Below are 17,013 nucleotides of genomic sequence, written 5' to 3'. Positions count from 1 at the left end.
TCACCAAAAACTAAACATTAGATAATTCAGCGCGAGACGGCCACAGGCCGCGAGTGTTGCCGGCGACCTGCCGTCGGAAGCGCCGGGCACTGCCCCCCGATGAGATCACCTCTGTCTAGGTTTATTTATTTTCCTAGATCTACTGACCTCTATTACTTTCCTTCAGATGGGTCACCCCTGCGAAATGGTACTTTCTATGAAAAGATTTTCCGTGAAATGGTACATCCCGCGTAAGGTTTTTCGCGAAATGGTATTCTGCGAAACTCTATATTCCGCGTTATGGTCAACAGAGAATTGGTGTTCCGCGAAAGGGCATTCGGTGAAATGGTTTGTAATGATGGCGAATAATTAAATGCTATCCGCTAAATTTTATCAGGCTAAGCAATGGGAGGAGTTGTTTTCTACTTTACTGTGAGGAAAAATTGTATATTAAAACACCTATGAACTCCCCAGAAACTTGCAAAACTCAAGAGTGTGACAAAGGTCATCCTAGAGTCACGATTAATGTACAACACAGTTTAATTTGTGGCAATACGACGTTTGTCGGGTCAGCTAGTATATATTTAAAAGTGAGCGAGAGTATGTTTGTATGTTCCGCCATAACTCCAGAACGCCTTCACCGTTCTCCACCAAACTCGGCGCACATGTTCTTTCATATAAGGGAATAAGGGAGGGGGGGGTTCCTAACAAGGTGGGTAGTTCTAAATAAGTTAAAGGGCTTGCGTTTCTCTTGAATTTAGACTGATTGCAGTTGTGCAAGTGATTGTGAGAAAAGTGGGGATTCCACAGAGGAGGGATGTACGAAAAAAGCCTATGTTTCGTTTCCGTTATAGGGATCTTCATGGAACAAACCGATCCATAATTGGATACGTGACATAAGGGGGAGCTGAGTGGGAAGGAGCCGACAGGGGGGTTGACGGTCTTTTACAAGGTTGGAGGAAAGTTCAAATTGGTAAAGGGGTGCGTTTCTCTTACAGTTGGAACGATCGCAATTGTACAGATTGGTGGATTTCTGAAAGGGAGAATAGGGTGGCCATTAACAAGGGAGAGGTTCAAAGACGTAAATAAGGCATTGTGTCCATTTATATGGATTATCGAGAAGAAGACATATTTACAAGTAGCTGCGGGACAACGGAAGGGGAACTGACAAAGGGAGTAAATAGACGCATTCAAATGAAGAAAAAGGGGTTTGTTTCTTGCGTTATGAGAATTTTCATTACAATACCAGATGTACAAGTGACTGAGAATCAAAGGGGCCCCGAGTAAGATCGGGCAAACAGCTAGTACCATAATAAAGCCAGAGATAATCTTTATTACCGCAATAAAACCTTTATAAAATTCAAGTAAAACGAAGTGGTTTTAGAATTGTTACTAAGGATGCGAAATGAGATTCATGTAGCGATAAAAATTTTGATGAATTTATTTTGTTGGCGCATGGAAAGTCATAGCATATGAAAAGTGAATCAATGTGACTTGCTGTCTAATTCGGCTTGTCTGACTTTTTCAGGAATGCTAGTGCTTTAGTGTTATACAGGATATGTTGGAAATAAGAGTCGTTCTGTTTACTGCTCGTACTTTGGTGGTAATACTTTAGTTTTAAATTAAATGGTAAAATAGAAATGTGACTAATGTTCAGTTTCGGCAATTTTAATTTTGAAGACGGACTTTTTGGCTTTTCGCCTGAAATGAACAGGTACTCCTACCTCGAATAAATAAATAGTTGGGACAAACTTTGTTGTTCCAATTTCTGGCGGGTTTTCAAAAATACAAGTAGGTAGTCGTCAAATTTGTTTGCCTCTGAGATATTCTTCAATATTAGTCATATCACATTATTGTACATGCGTTAGGGTATGAAACTTTCAGCTACTAAACGAGTAGTAAAACTTGAAGTTAATCAACTTACTTTCTGCACCTTACGCGGACGGAACGCGGGCTGCTGGGCTAGTCTTCGGCGTTCTTCGTTTTCCAGTTCACTTTGCTTCTTGTACTCTGCCGGTGGCCATTTCTGATCTCCGCGCATGTTGGTACCGCCTGCAAATCAAAACCAAGAAGATCAATTAGAAGCCATTATTTATGTTATGAAAATTTTAAAGCATTGGAAGCAATCCGACGGATGACATGCTGAAGTTAAGTGCTGAAACTTATCCACCATTCAAAAACGGAGAATTGCAAAACAAAATGTATTGAGACAGACAGAGAAAGAATGGCAACCGTCCAGCGCGGCCAAAGAAACGGGAATACAAGCGGAATTTTCGACCATTATTGTGTGAATGTGAAACCAGTCAAGTGGAGGAATCTGTCGGATTCTTATTTTCACTTGGCATCCACCTAGCGTCGACGGCAACGGCGGCATGTGATTGCTTTTTTGCACTGCCGCCGTTCAGATTTTCCGCTGCTTTTCCTGCTCGCTGCTGCTAGGTTTGCTCGTGATTGTGATTATTACTGTGGAGCACGTGGCCAGGCTCTGTTGACGACGACGACATGATATCCCCGGAGGCCGTCTGGATGGCTGGTACGTGTACGTTGAATTTTGATTCGATCCTGTACCGTTTTTCTCCGCCGTACTCCTAAAGGGTACAATTGCTTTTAGCTGTCGTTTTTCCGTACCTCTTTTGACTGTGATTGTGACGATGGTTTACAAACTTTCAAAGGAAAAAGCGTTCGCTCGCTCGTTCAAAGGCGACTTTTTTCGTGATCTTCGTGAGGGCCGGCAGCCTCACAGTTCTGATCACAGTACGGGTGAAGCATGTCACTTTATTTGCTTCTGTTTCGCTGTAATTGCAACTAGCTTCGGGGATCAAGAGTGCAATTCCTGTGTTGCAGAATGAATCTTTGCAGCGTGGTTTCACTGTGAGTTCTTTTTTGGAAAACTTTTCCTGCATTGTTTCTTCTTTGCATTCTAGAGAAACTGTAGAAGCTTTGTGAAAGTTGAGCATATTGTATCAGCAAAATTATATTTTTCCGGAAAAGTTCTTCCGCTGCCGTACCGTTGCTGACGCCGGTTGTTTTCTATTGAAAGTGACGACCGATCATATCTACCGTGAAAACTCCTCCCAATTGACAGTAAATGTAACTGCAAAACTGTTGCTGCCGTTTCTCGACGAATTCAACGAACGAAGCACATGTATAAATACTGAATGGAGCCAAATTTAAATACAAGCTTTTCAACTTTTCCGGTACCGCTAGGTACAAGCGGCACCCGTGCCTGCGCTGCGCCGCTCCGGTTGCCATGGTTTGGGCACCGGTTTGCATATCTCGACGAGCGAGATGATGTTCGTCGGGAAATTTCACAAATCAATCGTTTGGAAGCTGAATTTGAATTGAATGCAGCTGTGATTGCACTTTCACGAGGTGCGGAAAGTGCTTTCATTATAAATAATGGTACCGACTGCAATTGATTCGTTGTATCCAGTTCCGTTTCGAATGAAAATGAATCGATGCCGGCGTGGCCGGCTTCAGCAGGTCAATCGCCCGGTGGAAACTTTGTTCGTCGAAAGTTTGACATCAGACTGGCGTAGAACGTAGGTAACCGGAAGTTCATCTGTTATTAAATTTTGGAAACGCTTTTGAGCTAAATAATTGGTGATGATTAAGTCATGCAAATAACGTATTTTTTTTGTAAAATTCGCAATTTTTGCCGGCTCCAGCTCAAACCAAGCATGAACTGAAGTGATGACCGTAATTTATAGCTATCCAGAGACCAGCCGCAACTATCTCGTACCATTAAGAGGTCAAATAAACTGTAAATCAGCGTATCCTTGAAGCCCGCTTGTTTTCTATCGTTGTTGTGCCTATAATTTTGTCGTTCCACTATTTTTCTCCCCCCAGGGCCAGGGTTAGTTGAACAAAAGCAACCGGTGACAAATGATAGTGTCATCATGCCATTGTCGTGTCGTACTTTGTGGGGAACGCGAAAACATTAAATAAAAAAAAGAAAAACAGCAAGAAACAACCACTGGCACTGCAGGCAGCATAGTGACAGGGCCGTTTTGCCGAAGTTGCGTTCCCGGGAATAATGTGCTGCTTGCTCACGGCGCGTCGCCACATTACGCTTCGAGTCCCTCGGATGCAATTTGTCGCGCTATAATTTATAGATATTCCAAAACATACGACCGGCCCGTAATCTTTTCGAACAAGGTAGGAATACGGGTTTTTTTTATTGCAGATTTTAGCTACGGTTTCCTCAAACGCCAGCGACAAACAGAGCGCTGGCTGGCTGGCGACGTTTCCGCACCGATCGGGGCGACAGCTGCAAAAACGGGACTGCCAACGATGATGAATGGCTCGGCGGAAGTTTTTCATTTTATAGTCTGCTGAGTTTGTTATTGATGCTGATCGAAATAATGCCCTTTCGGGCAGAGGAAATAAACAGATATTTGTCCGAACAGAAAAAAACATAACCGCATATGTTTCCGGATTAGAGAAAGCAAGTTTTTCGGAAAAATGATTGCTTGCGGTCCACCTTCTTCCGGGCATTTTGTTAAAAAACGCAATTTTCGATGGTTTCTTACTTCCTAGTTGCTTCCTTTCATTTCAACCCTCGAAATCTATCCAATCGAAGCTTATAAATTGTTCAAATAAATTCAATTTCACCCGATAGCTGCTAGTTTCGACCCGGTTGCTGACGTTGGCATATCAAGCCGTCAATCCGTCACCCGGCAATGGCGAAAATGCCTCACTCTAGCCGGTCTGCCCCCCCGAAAGGGGGAGGGAAACTCTTGCCGTCAGTCACCATCACCACCGCGTTGCGTTCCGGTACCTGTGGAGAACAACGGAACAAGGAAAAACAGCTTTCGGGCTAAAAAGCGAAACTTCATCCGGTTCCTGCTTTTGCAATTGGGGATTTGGTGGCAAGTCGATTCGTTTTCGAATTACAATGGGTGAGAAGGGATGTGGAGCTTCCCTTTTCCAGCGATTTGATATTTCACTTCAGGCAATTTTATAATTATAGAATTATTTAACTGATTCACTTTTCTCAGAGAAGATTTAACAGATTTTGAGTTTTTAGGGTTGAATTCGGAACAGCGGGTTCCGAACAAATAGAGGTTACAGAGATATGGCAAACCTGCTTTTACTTTTGATGCCACTTCATGCTTGAGCTTATGCCTTCCGAGTTGATTTTAAGTTATAGTTGATTTGGTTGAAAATATATGCTGTAAACGGCATATAATATAAATAGAAAATATCCCAAACGCAACCCTCAAGGAACACCAGCTTTAACAAGTTATTAAAATAAAATTTGAAACTCACTAATATACTAGACTGTCCTGAACAGACTGGACTGACACGGACTATAGTGGCTCGGACTGACCCAAGCTAAACCGGATTGACAGGATTAACCAAGACTGACTAGGCTGGCTTGGATTTACTCGAACCGACTGCATCTAGATTGACTGCGTTGAACCAGACTGAATGGAATAACTCAGACTGATTGGGCTGAACCACACTGGCCCGAACTGGCTGAACTGAACCAGATTGATTACACAGAACCAGACTAAATAATTTAGTCCAATTATTGGACTGACCCGGATTAATCCGGATTGAATGGATTGATTCGGACTGACTGGAGTGAACCAGACTGGCTCAAACAGAATAGGCTGATCCGCACTAACTAGACTGACAGGACCGATTTGGATGGACTAGAGTGACCCAGACTGACCCGACTGACCTGGACTCCTGTACTGTCCCTAGCGGATCTGACGTGGACTAACTCGAACCGATTGGCCTGTCCCGGTTTGCCTGGATTACTCCAACCTGATTGGATTATCCCGGGTTGATTGGCCTGACTCGAACAGACCTGACAGGCCTGACCGGACTGATTCGAACCGACTAGATCGACTGGACTGATTGGATTCATCCGAATTGATTTATATGACTTGGACTGACTGCATGTGCCCTGATTGATTGGACTGATCCGGACTGATTCGACCGAACCGGACTGACCCAAAATGATCGAACTGACTAAACTGACTCGAACAGATTAAATCGAGTTCGAACTGGCTTAACTAACAGACTGGATAAACCTGATCTTACTGGAATGACTAGACTGGCCAGTCTAAACTCTAAAGTATTACGATTTCTTTTCGATGGTCTGGATTGATTTGGACTGACTGGAGTACCCCGAACTGACCCAACCGTCCTGGACTTCTTCACCGTCCCGTGTTGATTTTAAATGACCGGTGCTGCTTCGAACCGATTGGACTAATCGGGACAGACCGGACTGACAGTTCTGATTCGAATTGATTGGAGTGACCCAGACTGATCCGACTGACCTGGACTTCTTTACAGTCCCAGGCTGGTCCTAAATGGCCGGGACTAATTCGAACAGATTGCACTAACTCGAACCGATTGGACTGATCCGGACTGCCTGAACTAATGAATTGTCAAGGATTGATTGAATTCACCCGGACTGATTGCATTGAACCAGACTTACCCAAATTGAGTAGACTGACTGGATTGATACGAACTGACTTAACCCTTAAATGCGCATGCTGAAAAAATTCATTTAAAAAAAACTGCTAATCTAAAGGCAGTAAAAATAATTTACTTTGGGGATGTTTTTCACTATGTTATTTTAAAGCAACATTGCGCATTTAAGGGTTAAGAGACCTGGACTGACTGAATTGACTGATTCGACTGAACCAGACTGACCCAAACTGACTCGGATAAAGTGGACTGATTTTGAAATGATTTGACTGAGCCGGATAGACTGGAACAACTCGGATTGCTTGGACTGAGTGACTGAACTGATCCAGATTGAGCCGGACTGACCTGGATTGGCTCGAGTTGACTCGATAGATTCGGAATGACAGAAGCACGTCAGACTGAATTGACTGACATGGACACCTTTGTTGTCCCTGATTGGTTCAAACTGACTCGAAAATACTGGATTGATCCGAACTGACTAAAATGATGCGGACTGATTAGACTGTATCAGGCTGACCCAAACCGGTATCAGCATCTGTGGCTCGAGCAGTACGTTCCTCACAATCGTGTGGCCTAAACTGAATAGACTAACTCGGACTGACTCGAGTGATCCAGATTAAATCCAGATTATTAAACTAACCTGTACTGTCCCGTGTTAATTCAAACTGACGCGGACTGACTCGGACAGACTGAACTGACATGGGCTGACTGGGCTAATCTGCACTAACTGTACTGACTCGAATACACTAGACTGTCCTAGATTGAACGCGGACTGACAGGATTGACTGAATTGACTGGCCTGGACTGACTGAATTGACCCGGACTGTTTGGGTTGAACCAGACTGACCCAAACTAAATGGACTGATCCGGACTGACTCGGAAGAACTAGACCGACTAGACTGACAATCCCACCGCTGTCACCAGGAGGTGGATTATGTTGCGGCAGAAAGCCGCATTGCAATATTCCCTCGCAGTTAGCTTCTATTGGCCAGCCGAATCTAGTCACAAAAGACTATTGTCCGTTCGACCAAACGTGATACGCAGTAGCTATTGTTCTGAACGTTGAAGAAATCTTTTTACTACAAGTGTATAAAAGGCCATCAATAAAGAGCAATCATTATTCAGTGCACTAGCAGCTACCGCCGTTGGCGAATGGTTGCCGTAAGACAATCCTGTGCCTAATTTTACTGTGTAAAGAAGTCAGTCCCGTTAGTAATCGGACTACCCTAATGACGATCACGAACATTGGTCGATCACGACATCACGAACACCAACTGATAGAGAGTCCAAATCAAACACACGGTTTTTTAGAAACGGGCTCCCCAGGGATCAATACAGAGCCTTTAAGCAGTATGGATCCTTAAAATCTCGTCCAATTCTTGAAATAAATCCGAGATACCATTTTGCTTTAGAACAAATAGCCGTACGATTCAGAATTAAATTAAGCTACTATCATATACCGTGAACGTACCATATTCTGCGCAGTTAAGACATTTTTATGATTCTTCCGCTATTCTAAGCATTCTAGATTTAAAAGAACAACGTAGATAGCAGCAACGTGTAGTGCTACGATCTATAATATCTGGTAAAAAATATAGGAATTATAAGTCGACCAACAATTGAGTATTTTTTTCGTTTTGTAAACTTGTCCACGGTGCCTAATTCTGCGCACTTTCTTGCCCATGTTCCTAATTCTGCGCATATTTGCTCCTAATTCTGCGCACCCAAAAAGTGAAAATAAATACTCCTGCCGTGCTTTTTATGTCTTTATGCGCTGAAAGCACACCAAAAAACCCGGCATTAGCCATTACCATTATTAAATCCATGATTCGGTCTTCTTGTGCTGTCCGGGTGGCAAAGGAATATAGTTATCATTTTGATTGCCTCATTTTAAATATTTTATTCTCGATAACGTGAAGGGCGAATTGATTCGGGGTTTCTGCATACTGAACATTACACTTTAGATTGATACTAAAATTGTGTTTTCAGATAGAAACCACTTTCCCACTCTCTGGCAGCCCCATGAGGTTGGACATTCAAAAAAAAAAAAAAAAAAAAAATAGAAGACATGGTTTCATGAATTGGCGCTCGTAGGTTTGGACCCCGAGACACAGCACAGGATGCAAATCAATGCAAGTTAAAGATTCTACTTGAATTTTCATGCCTCTATACCTCAGCCATTTGGGTGAGGTTGCGTATTCTTTCGCGATTATTTCGTAGGATACATTACTGCGCAGAATTTGGAACATGAATAAAAAATCTGTGCCTAAATCTGCGCATTATTGCATTGCATTTTTCTAAGGAAAGCCATGCATGCAATCACTCTTTTTGTCTAAAACATGACTAAAATTAATTATTCTTTCTAATTATGCTGGGTAATTTGATGATTGCAAAGAATTTCGATCATAAATTTGTTAATTTTCTAGAAGGACAATCTTAGCGTTGGTGCTAACGACGATGTTTTCTACCATATAAAATACTATCAGTTTCACGTTCAAATTATTTCGCTCTCAAATATTATGGCCCGTTTGTGAATAATGACGTAATATTCAACAGACATTTATAAAAAAATAACGCAATGATCATAGTTATGCACAATTTTAAAAAATACTTAAATAAAGAAAAATGCGCAGAATTAGGAGCTGCGCAGAATTAGGGGCGGTCACGGTACTACTATATTAATGATGTTCAAACAAAATTGGGCTTATAATGCGACGGATTGTCATAATTTGACACTTTGCGGTATTAATGTTCAGCCAGTTCTTGCGACAATAGTTGACAAAAATATCTAACAGCATTTCAAGCTTTTCAGCTTTTACGACCGTTAAAACTGGATACAGTTTCAAATCTTCTGCGTACACCGGAAAACATCGATCACCTTGAAGCAAGAATATGTCACTAAAGTACAGCTAGGACACAAGGGGTCCATAGTGCTACCTTGTGGTACACCCAATTTGTTTCAGAATGGGATGGAAAGGCAGAAATTAAGCTGGATGCTTTGCGTTCGGTCGCATAAGTAGGAGCAGGGACGTAAAATGTACTGGTTGGTGACAAAAATTTGAAGACATTTACCATTCTTTCTTGCTACCAGCCTTGCGACATGTTACTGGTACACAGGCACCAAAAAGAAATGCAAGAACAACGAAAACATCTCTTGGTTTACGTGTCATACACTCTTCGATATCGGGGAGAAAATGTCACCAGTCTTGAAGACACTTTTTTATATTCTCTTTTGCTGTTGCGCACGTAAACCAGCTTTCCCCCAAACAACACGGTTTTAAATAAAAAGGTCCCCAATACACTGCTGTCTATCACTACTCCATACTATTCCAACTACAACTGTAAGCAAAAAGCGACAAATGCATGTCATTTCTACACGACATTTTGTATGAATGGTCGGCTGACATACGAAAATGTTTGCTTATTATCATGTACGTATTCGGGCTAGTCTCGATTCGTGCAAGAGATAGGCACTATCGATAGAGTCTGACATGGCATTGCATGCTGGTAAATGTAAAAAAAAAAATGTAACCGTTTCGCTCACTGAGTAGGAGTTTAACCACTCAATTACAACAAAGCCTAGGTGCTACATTCCGTTATCGAAACTTGACCTTCTCTTTTTATACGACAGACTTTGCAGCCAGCTGTTAGAGTACAGGACAATTGCAGGGCCAGTTGCTACGATCCAATTGACTCTAACAGCCTCTCCCAGCCGAGATTTGAACATACGACTCTCAACCACTCAATTAAATATTAAATCTGTTGTGTTATCGCCCGGGTATTTGCTGTATAACATGCACTGCATTTTTTGCTAGATTAGTGCATACAAGATTAGTGCAAACGGATTACTCAGGTAGGAATCCTTGAATCCATTATGTGTATTCTGTCGCCCTTTGTTGTCATCTTCTTGTCGTTTTTTTTGAACGGCTATTACTCATTTCTGCTCTCTTTAACATCTGGTTTTCTAGCATCCTTAAATCGTCTTTTTGCTTTTTTTTCACCGATTTGTTGTCGTTTTTTATCGTCTTTTGTCGTGTTTTTGGTTGCTTTTGATGGCGTCTTTTTGTCACGGTAGTCTTTTTTGGCCTTTCTTGCTGTTTTTCACTCTAAACTCTTCACTATCTTTTCTGCACTTATTTCTTGTCGTTTCGTCGATTTATATTGTTGTTTTTTGAGATTTTTGGTTGCTTCTTTGGCGTTGTTTATGCATCATTTCACCGTATTGTTGTTGTCTTTATTTTTTTCCGCCAACCTGTCACCATTTTTTCGTCATCTTTTTATTGTCTATTCGCTGTTTTTTCGTCGCTTCTTCTTCGTTGTTTTGTCGTCTAATTTTTGTCCTGTAGTTGTCTTTTCGTAATCTTATTGTTGCCTTTTCGATGTCTTTTCGCCGTGATCATATTTTTGTAGTCTTTTCTTCGTATTCATCATCTTTCTTTATCTCTCTGTAGCATTTATTATATCGTCTTTTTAGAGTCTTTTTGCCGTTTTGATGTCTGGTTTCGGCATTATTTGATACTTTTTTGGCGGCTTTTTAATTACTGTTTTGGCGTCTTTTCATCGTCACTTTTTCGTTTTTCTGTCGCACATTCGTAATATTTTTTCCATGTTTTGTTGCCTCTTTGAAGTTTATTGTTGATTTTTGTTTTTTATGTCTTTTTGTCGTATTTTCATAATATGTACTAGGAACGTCGTATTTTTATCGAATTTCATCGCCTCTTCGTTATCTTTTCATTGTATTTTCGCAGACTTTTAGGACCTTTTTGTTAGCTTTCTATCGCATTGTCGAAACAGCACCCGACCGATAATTTTTTATCGTCTTTTGTGGCATTTCTACCCTGTACAGCGAAGCCTGACATGTGTAGGGACGAGGGACGGAATCTAATCACAAACGAGCGCGAGGTGGTCGACAGATGGAAGCAGTTCTTTGATGAACAACTGAATGGCGAGGTCGCAGAATGAGGCGGATCGGAAATTAACCTAGGAGCGCCCATGGAAGATAGTAATGTCCTAGCACCTGTTTCTCAAGAAGTCAAACGAGAAATCGGGCTGCTGAAGACCAATAAAGCCGCTGAGAAGGACCGCCTACCGGCAGAGCTTCATAAACATGGCGAAGAAACGCTAGCAAAGGCTCTACACCGGGTTTGGGAGGAGGAAAAGCTACCGGAGGAATGGATGGAAGGAGTGATTTGTCCCATCTACAAAAATGGTGATCGGCTAGACTGCTGCAACTATCGCGGTATTACGCTGGTAAACGCCGCTTACAAGGTACTTTCCCAGATCCTGTTACGCCGGTTATCACCGATAGCACAAGGTTGCGTAGGGAATTTCAGGCGGGTTTCATGGGGGCTTGCGCAACTACGGACCAAATTTTTTCTATCCGACAGATCTTGCAGAAATGTCGGGAGTACAACGTGCCCACGCATCACATCTTTTTTGATTTCAAAGCAGCATATGATACAGTCGATCGAGACAAGCTATTGCACTAATAATGCACGAATACGTTTTTCCGGACAAACTGACGCGACTGATCAGAGCTACATTGGATCGAGAGATGTGTTTCGTACGCATCTCAGGGACACTCTCGAGTTCCTTCGAGACGCGGCGAGGGCTGAGACAAGGTGACGGTCTATCCTGCATGCTGTTCAACATCACTCTTGGGGGGATGAGCCGACGAGCGGGCTTCGAAACGAGGGGCCCAAGGGCCCAAGGGTAGCCAACTTCTAGGCTTTGCAGATGACTTCGATATCATAGCCAGGAACTTTGCGACGGCGGAGGCAATCTACGCAAGACTGAAAGCGGAGTCTAGGAGAATTGGGCTAAAAATAAATGCGTCAAAGACCAAATACATGAAAGACGTAGAGGCTCAAAGGAAACAAACGCGCGTCTCTCACGGACGGTAACTGTAGCTGTGACGATGCTCACGGAAGACATACGCGCTCTTACCGTGTTCGAGCGAAAAGCGCTGCGGACGATATTTGGCGGAGTACAAACTGAAAGCGGAGAGTGGCGGAGGCGTATGAATCACGAGCTACAGGCACTGCTTGGGGAGACTTCCATCGTAAATCTAGCGAAAGTTAGTAGGCTACGATGGGCCGGACACGTCGTAAGGATGCCGGTCGACAGTGTGACGAAAATAGTCCACCACTGTCAACACCCCACCGGCACCAGGAACACGGGTGCCCAACGTGCACGATGGCTCGACCAGGTCAAAAGTGATTTGCGACTTCTGAGACGACTAGGAAATTGGCGATGAGTGGCCCAAGACCGAGTTGAATGGAGACGAGTGTTTGAAACAGCACGAGCCACCCCGGCTGAAGAAGAAGAAGAAGAAGCCTGTGCTGCGTCTGTATATAGTCGTTCTTTATTGTCTATTCTATTGTCATTTTTTGTAGCTTCTCTAGCATTTTTCGGCGTCTTTTCATCTTATTTTGATGGTATTTCGTCAATTTTCAACATCTTTTATTGCTTACTTGTCATCACTTTTTCGTCGACTTTTCGCTATCCTTTCACCGCCTCTTTTCCGTCTATTTGCTACCTTTTTGTCTCTTTTGCTGTTTCAGTCTTTTTTTCGCCTTATTGTTGTTTTTTCGACGCCATTTCGCCGTCATCTCTTTGTTTCCTTTTCTTCGAATTCATCATCTATTTGGCATCCCTCCGTTGTATTTTTGTAATTGTTGTTTTTTGACGTCTGGTGTTTGTTTTTTTTGCTGTTTAGGCGTTTTTTATTTTTTTTACGTGTTTTCATTGTCACGTTTTGGCGAATCGCTGGAGCAGTTATTCCATTCAATCAAAACCGCGTGAGTGCTGAGTAGTGATTATTAGTCACACCTATCTACCCTTTCATGAAAGATAACGACATTTGATAGAGCAAGCTTCTCGAAAACTCGTCATCTTTCAAGCTGACACAGCAATTATTCACCGAAAGAAAGATAAACGGCTCAAATTAAAGATAAATCTATCGACGTCGATGATGGTGAATGTTTTTTTTTGCTCACACTTCTTCCGAATTGGAATCCTGATTTCTCCGGGGCCATCCGTATCAGTTTTTGCTGCCGTCCGCCTTTGCACGGCAAGTGCTGATAGCAAATGTGAGGAGACCCTTCACTTTGTGTAGGCATTTTTGATCGAATATTTGAATTGATCATTTTATGAATAACAATCCGAATTGCTCTATCGCACGCTCAAAGGCAAGGCAGAGCAGAGGTGCAATAAATGCGCACTTTTCAAACTCACCAGACAAAACCGACCGGGGACACGATTTTCAATTTTATTTTCTACGACACGTTTTCAATGCGAGATGCGAGGAAATTGTTCACGTGCGAATTTTTATTTATATTACCCGATATAGGTATGCAAAATTTCCGCTTGAAGCTAGGTAGGTCCTAGTAGCATCAACACAGCCGCTGAACTTTTCTGATCTTCGACCCTTCTCGTAGAGGTACGTGTGGCACTAGAAGAAGGGGGTGAACGGAAAATCACTTTCGATAAGATTTGTTCCCGCTGAATGGAGCAAACTGTATGAGACACGAACCAGCGTGAATGTGTGTACTTGTAGCATTATAGCTTTTGCACCGGCAGAACCGTGCTTACCCGTGCCGTGGATAGTCCTTGTATGGCACCTGAACGTACGAGCCTGATGTGCTTGTGCTTGACAACCTCCGTTCGACACGACGACGACGCCCGACGATAGGTTGTGGAAGCCTGCAAAAAGCGTTTCATCAGGGCGAATAAAACATTATCATAATCTGAAATCGCTTCAGCAATCATGCAGTGACAGGCCGTGCAGAGACCGAGGTGCGAGACGGGGGTGAGGAAAATCCGGAACAAGAAATTCTCCGCTTCTCGTCGCTTGGAAAATGTTTTGCACTACCGCGCACCGCACCGTGCCCCCGAAAGGGTGAATTCAATTGGGAAGGAAAAGAAAAAAAAAACCGAGAAAAAAGGAACGAAACTGGAAGTGCATGTCGGATGGGTGAGCAATCGAAGCTATTAAATTTACTGATGCACCGGTGAATTTTTACCTTTTGCAAAGGATTTGTTGCCCTTTTCTTGGTGACATAAACTATTGCACAGTACCTTCGACCTAAGCTATTGTATCGCAAAAGTAATTCTACGCAAACTTGTTTTAAAAAATTCGGAATCCGGAGAATTCGAAGACTCGGAAAAAATTAATTCCATTCTAAAATCTAATTGAGATTGAGTTGAGTGAAAAGAATTGTTTTTATAATCTCAAGCTTAAGTGGCAAAAATCAACTAACAAATTTCTAATACCTGATAGCACTTACGACATCAGAGTCGTTAGTAACTCATTGTTTCACAACCAAAAGGAATATATATGTATATATTCAATAAGTAAAGAAAAGGATTTACGTAGGATTGTCGGTGCAATTTTGCTAGAAATAAACATTAATGCAAATATTTCCCATTCTTTACTGTTTCCTCCGTACTTAGCAAAGTAAACTCCTCTTGTGAGTCAGGGCAAAGGCTAGCGTAGATGCGGAAAATGGTTTCCTCCAGCCTCCCGTTTGCTCTGATGTTATGTTTCAGTAAATTACAGTATAACAAGCACAACAAGAGCTGAGCAGGGGTTTACCAGACAAAACAGCAAGTGATCTATTATCAGCAAACAAGGAGCAACCTGCTTTTTTCATCTTTATAATGCTATTTTAGTATCATCAACTATAATATAAGCCTAAAAAAGAGCAAACTGCAAATATGTGCGTGTAAGTGTGCACTGCACACATACACACTTGATGAGCAAAAAAAATCTGTAAGCTGAACACGAATGAATGCGCAGATGATGGGCCTGCAACTGGCTACGCAAGTAAAAATTTCTTTTTTGTTCTACTTTCCCCTCGTCCGACATCTATCCGGAGCATTCCGTCTAATAGGATGGGTTGTGTGCGGCATGTATTGTACCTGCAGGGCTCTGGAATTAAACCGTATGCACAGCCAAGTCACCTGTTGGCCACAGGCTGCGGCGGGTAAAGTGTAGTTTTCTTTTCGCACATTGCACTGCGAATGCATTTCTATGAATGATGAGAACTACACTCTTGTTTTAAACTGTTCATTCCGTGTGATTAAGTTTTCATCAAGATTAGATTTCAAATGCTTTTTGGTTCAAAGTTATTTATTAACAATTCAGCAATTTGCCATTTTCAGTGCATTTTTCATCATTATTTTCTCTGTACGTCCACAAAACCTATTTCGTTATCTAAAAGGGTTTGCTTGCGTCACGTCAACATAGACCTGCTGAATGAGATCGACGGATAATATTATTTTTCACCGCTGCTCGAACGCATTCGGGTGTTTCTAAAAACTTTATTATTTTCTTTAGTGTTTTGGTCTTACTAGGAAAGACTTAGTTTTGACAACGACTGATAAGAGTTTTATTTTAGCGATTAAATTTGGAGTCGCAGTTTGAAAACTGCTCCTAAACTACGACCTTTTGTCGGCACTTTCGGCTGTGGTCTCCGGTCTAAGTTTAGCACTCATGAGGGAATGTAAGATTATTTATAAAACTGTTAATTAAATTTGCCTGCATATCCATCCAGTTTGACGCATTTATCTAACCGGACCTATCTATTTATTTGGTCCGATGGAAACGACGAACTTGGGACTTGATTTCTCTAATGAAACTGTCACCAGTCCTGTCACCAAATCCAGTTTTTATAACCGAAATAGGTCCACCCAATCCGGAAAAATATGCCACATATGAGAATAACTGGTCTGAAGAGAGGAACCCATGTAAAATGTAAAATTTGTGTTCGTCGCATATGTCACACAACCACGGTCTACTGTCTACTGCTGCTGCTGCTGCTGCTTGCCACCGCTACTGTTGGGTGCAGCAGCACATTTGACTGCTGTGTCTATTCGTTGGACCGACGCGTCGCGTCGATCCCGGTTCAAGCATCCTCCCCCGCCCCCCTTCGACCGTTTGGGAACAGTTTCTGAATAAATAAGAGCACGCTTGTTTGCCCACCGAGCAAACCGACCGACATGCGAATGCTTCGAGTGTGTAGAGTGGAAGAGTGCAGGCTGGAGCATTTAAAATACACCTTCAAGTTGAGGTGAGTTCTTAATCCCTTTCCCCCACTCCCGCCCAGCCCACCGGCTGGGCTGGAATCTCGCCTGCGGCGAAAGGGTTGAACAAATATTTGCTCGCATTGTGGCATTCTGCCATGTGCGGCACACCGGCCGGCGGCGGCCTGGGCGTTCGGTGGGTTCGTTGATGATGGATGTACAACTGTTTAGGCACATACGTTTGCCGTACAGCACACAAATGACGAGTAGCATTTAAGCGTGCTTTGTGTTTTTTTTTTCTTTGCCTCTGTCACTGACTGGCATAGAACTGAAAAGGGATGTTCGTTTGGACTTTTCAATGCCCAACTGTAGCTTTTGTCTCCGAAACTGGACCAGAATTGGATTTAGAATTTTTTATGCCTTTGCTTGTGTAAATAGATTTGATCAGTATGAGTAAAGAGGATTAAATTCTCTACCATATTTGAATGTTAATTATGGCATGTGAATCAAGATGTAAAAGATTAATAATAAAAGGATCAATCAAATTACTGCCTGGGATAT

The 17,013-nt window shown here is 42.4% G+C and overlaps 1 protein-coding gene across 1 annotated transcript in view; it reads right to left on the bottom strand.

The window, feature by feature from the left end:
- Positions 1-17,013, bottom strand: part of LOC128736796 (putative mediator of RNA polymerase II transcription subunit 26) — a 331,101-nt gene that overhangs the window by 24,850 nt on the left and 289,238 nt on the right. The window contains exon 8 of the mRNA XM_053831285.1: positions 1,904-2,031. Coding sequence (XP_053687260.1) covers positions 1,904-2,031 — 128 coding nt within the window. The remainder of the gene's footprint in view (positions 1-1,903; positions 2,032-17,013) is intronic.

This window comes from Sabethes cyaneus, chromosome 2 (genome assembly GCF_943734655.1).
Source record: "Sabethes cyaneus chromosome 2, idSabCyanKW18_F2, whole genome shotgun sequence".
NCBI classification, from domain to species: domain Eukaryota; kingdom Metazoa; phylum Arthropoda; class Insecta; order Diptera; family Culicidae; genus Sabethes; species Sabethes cyaneus.
The sequence above is the reverse complement of the archived record's forward strand: the minus strand, read 5'-3'. Positions and strand labels throughout refer to the sequence as shown.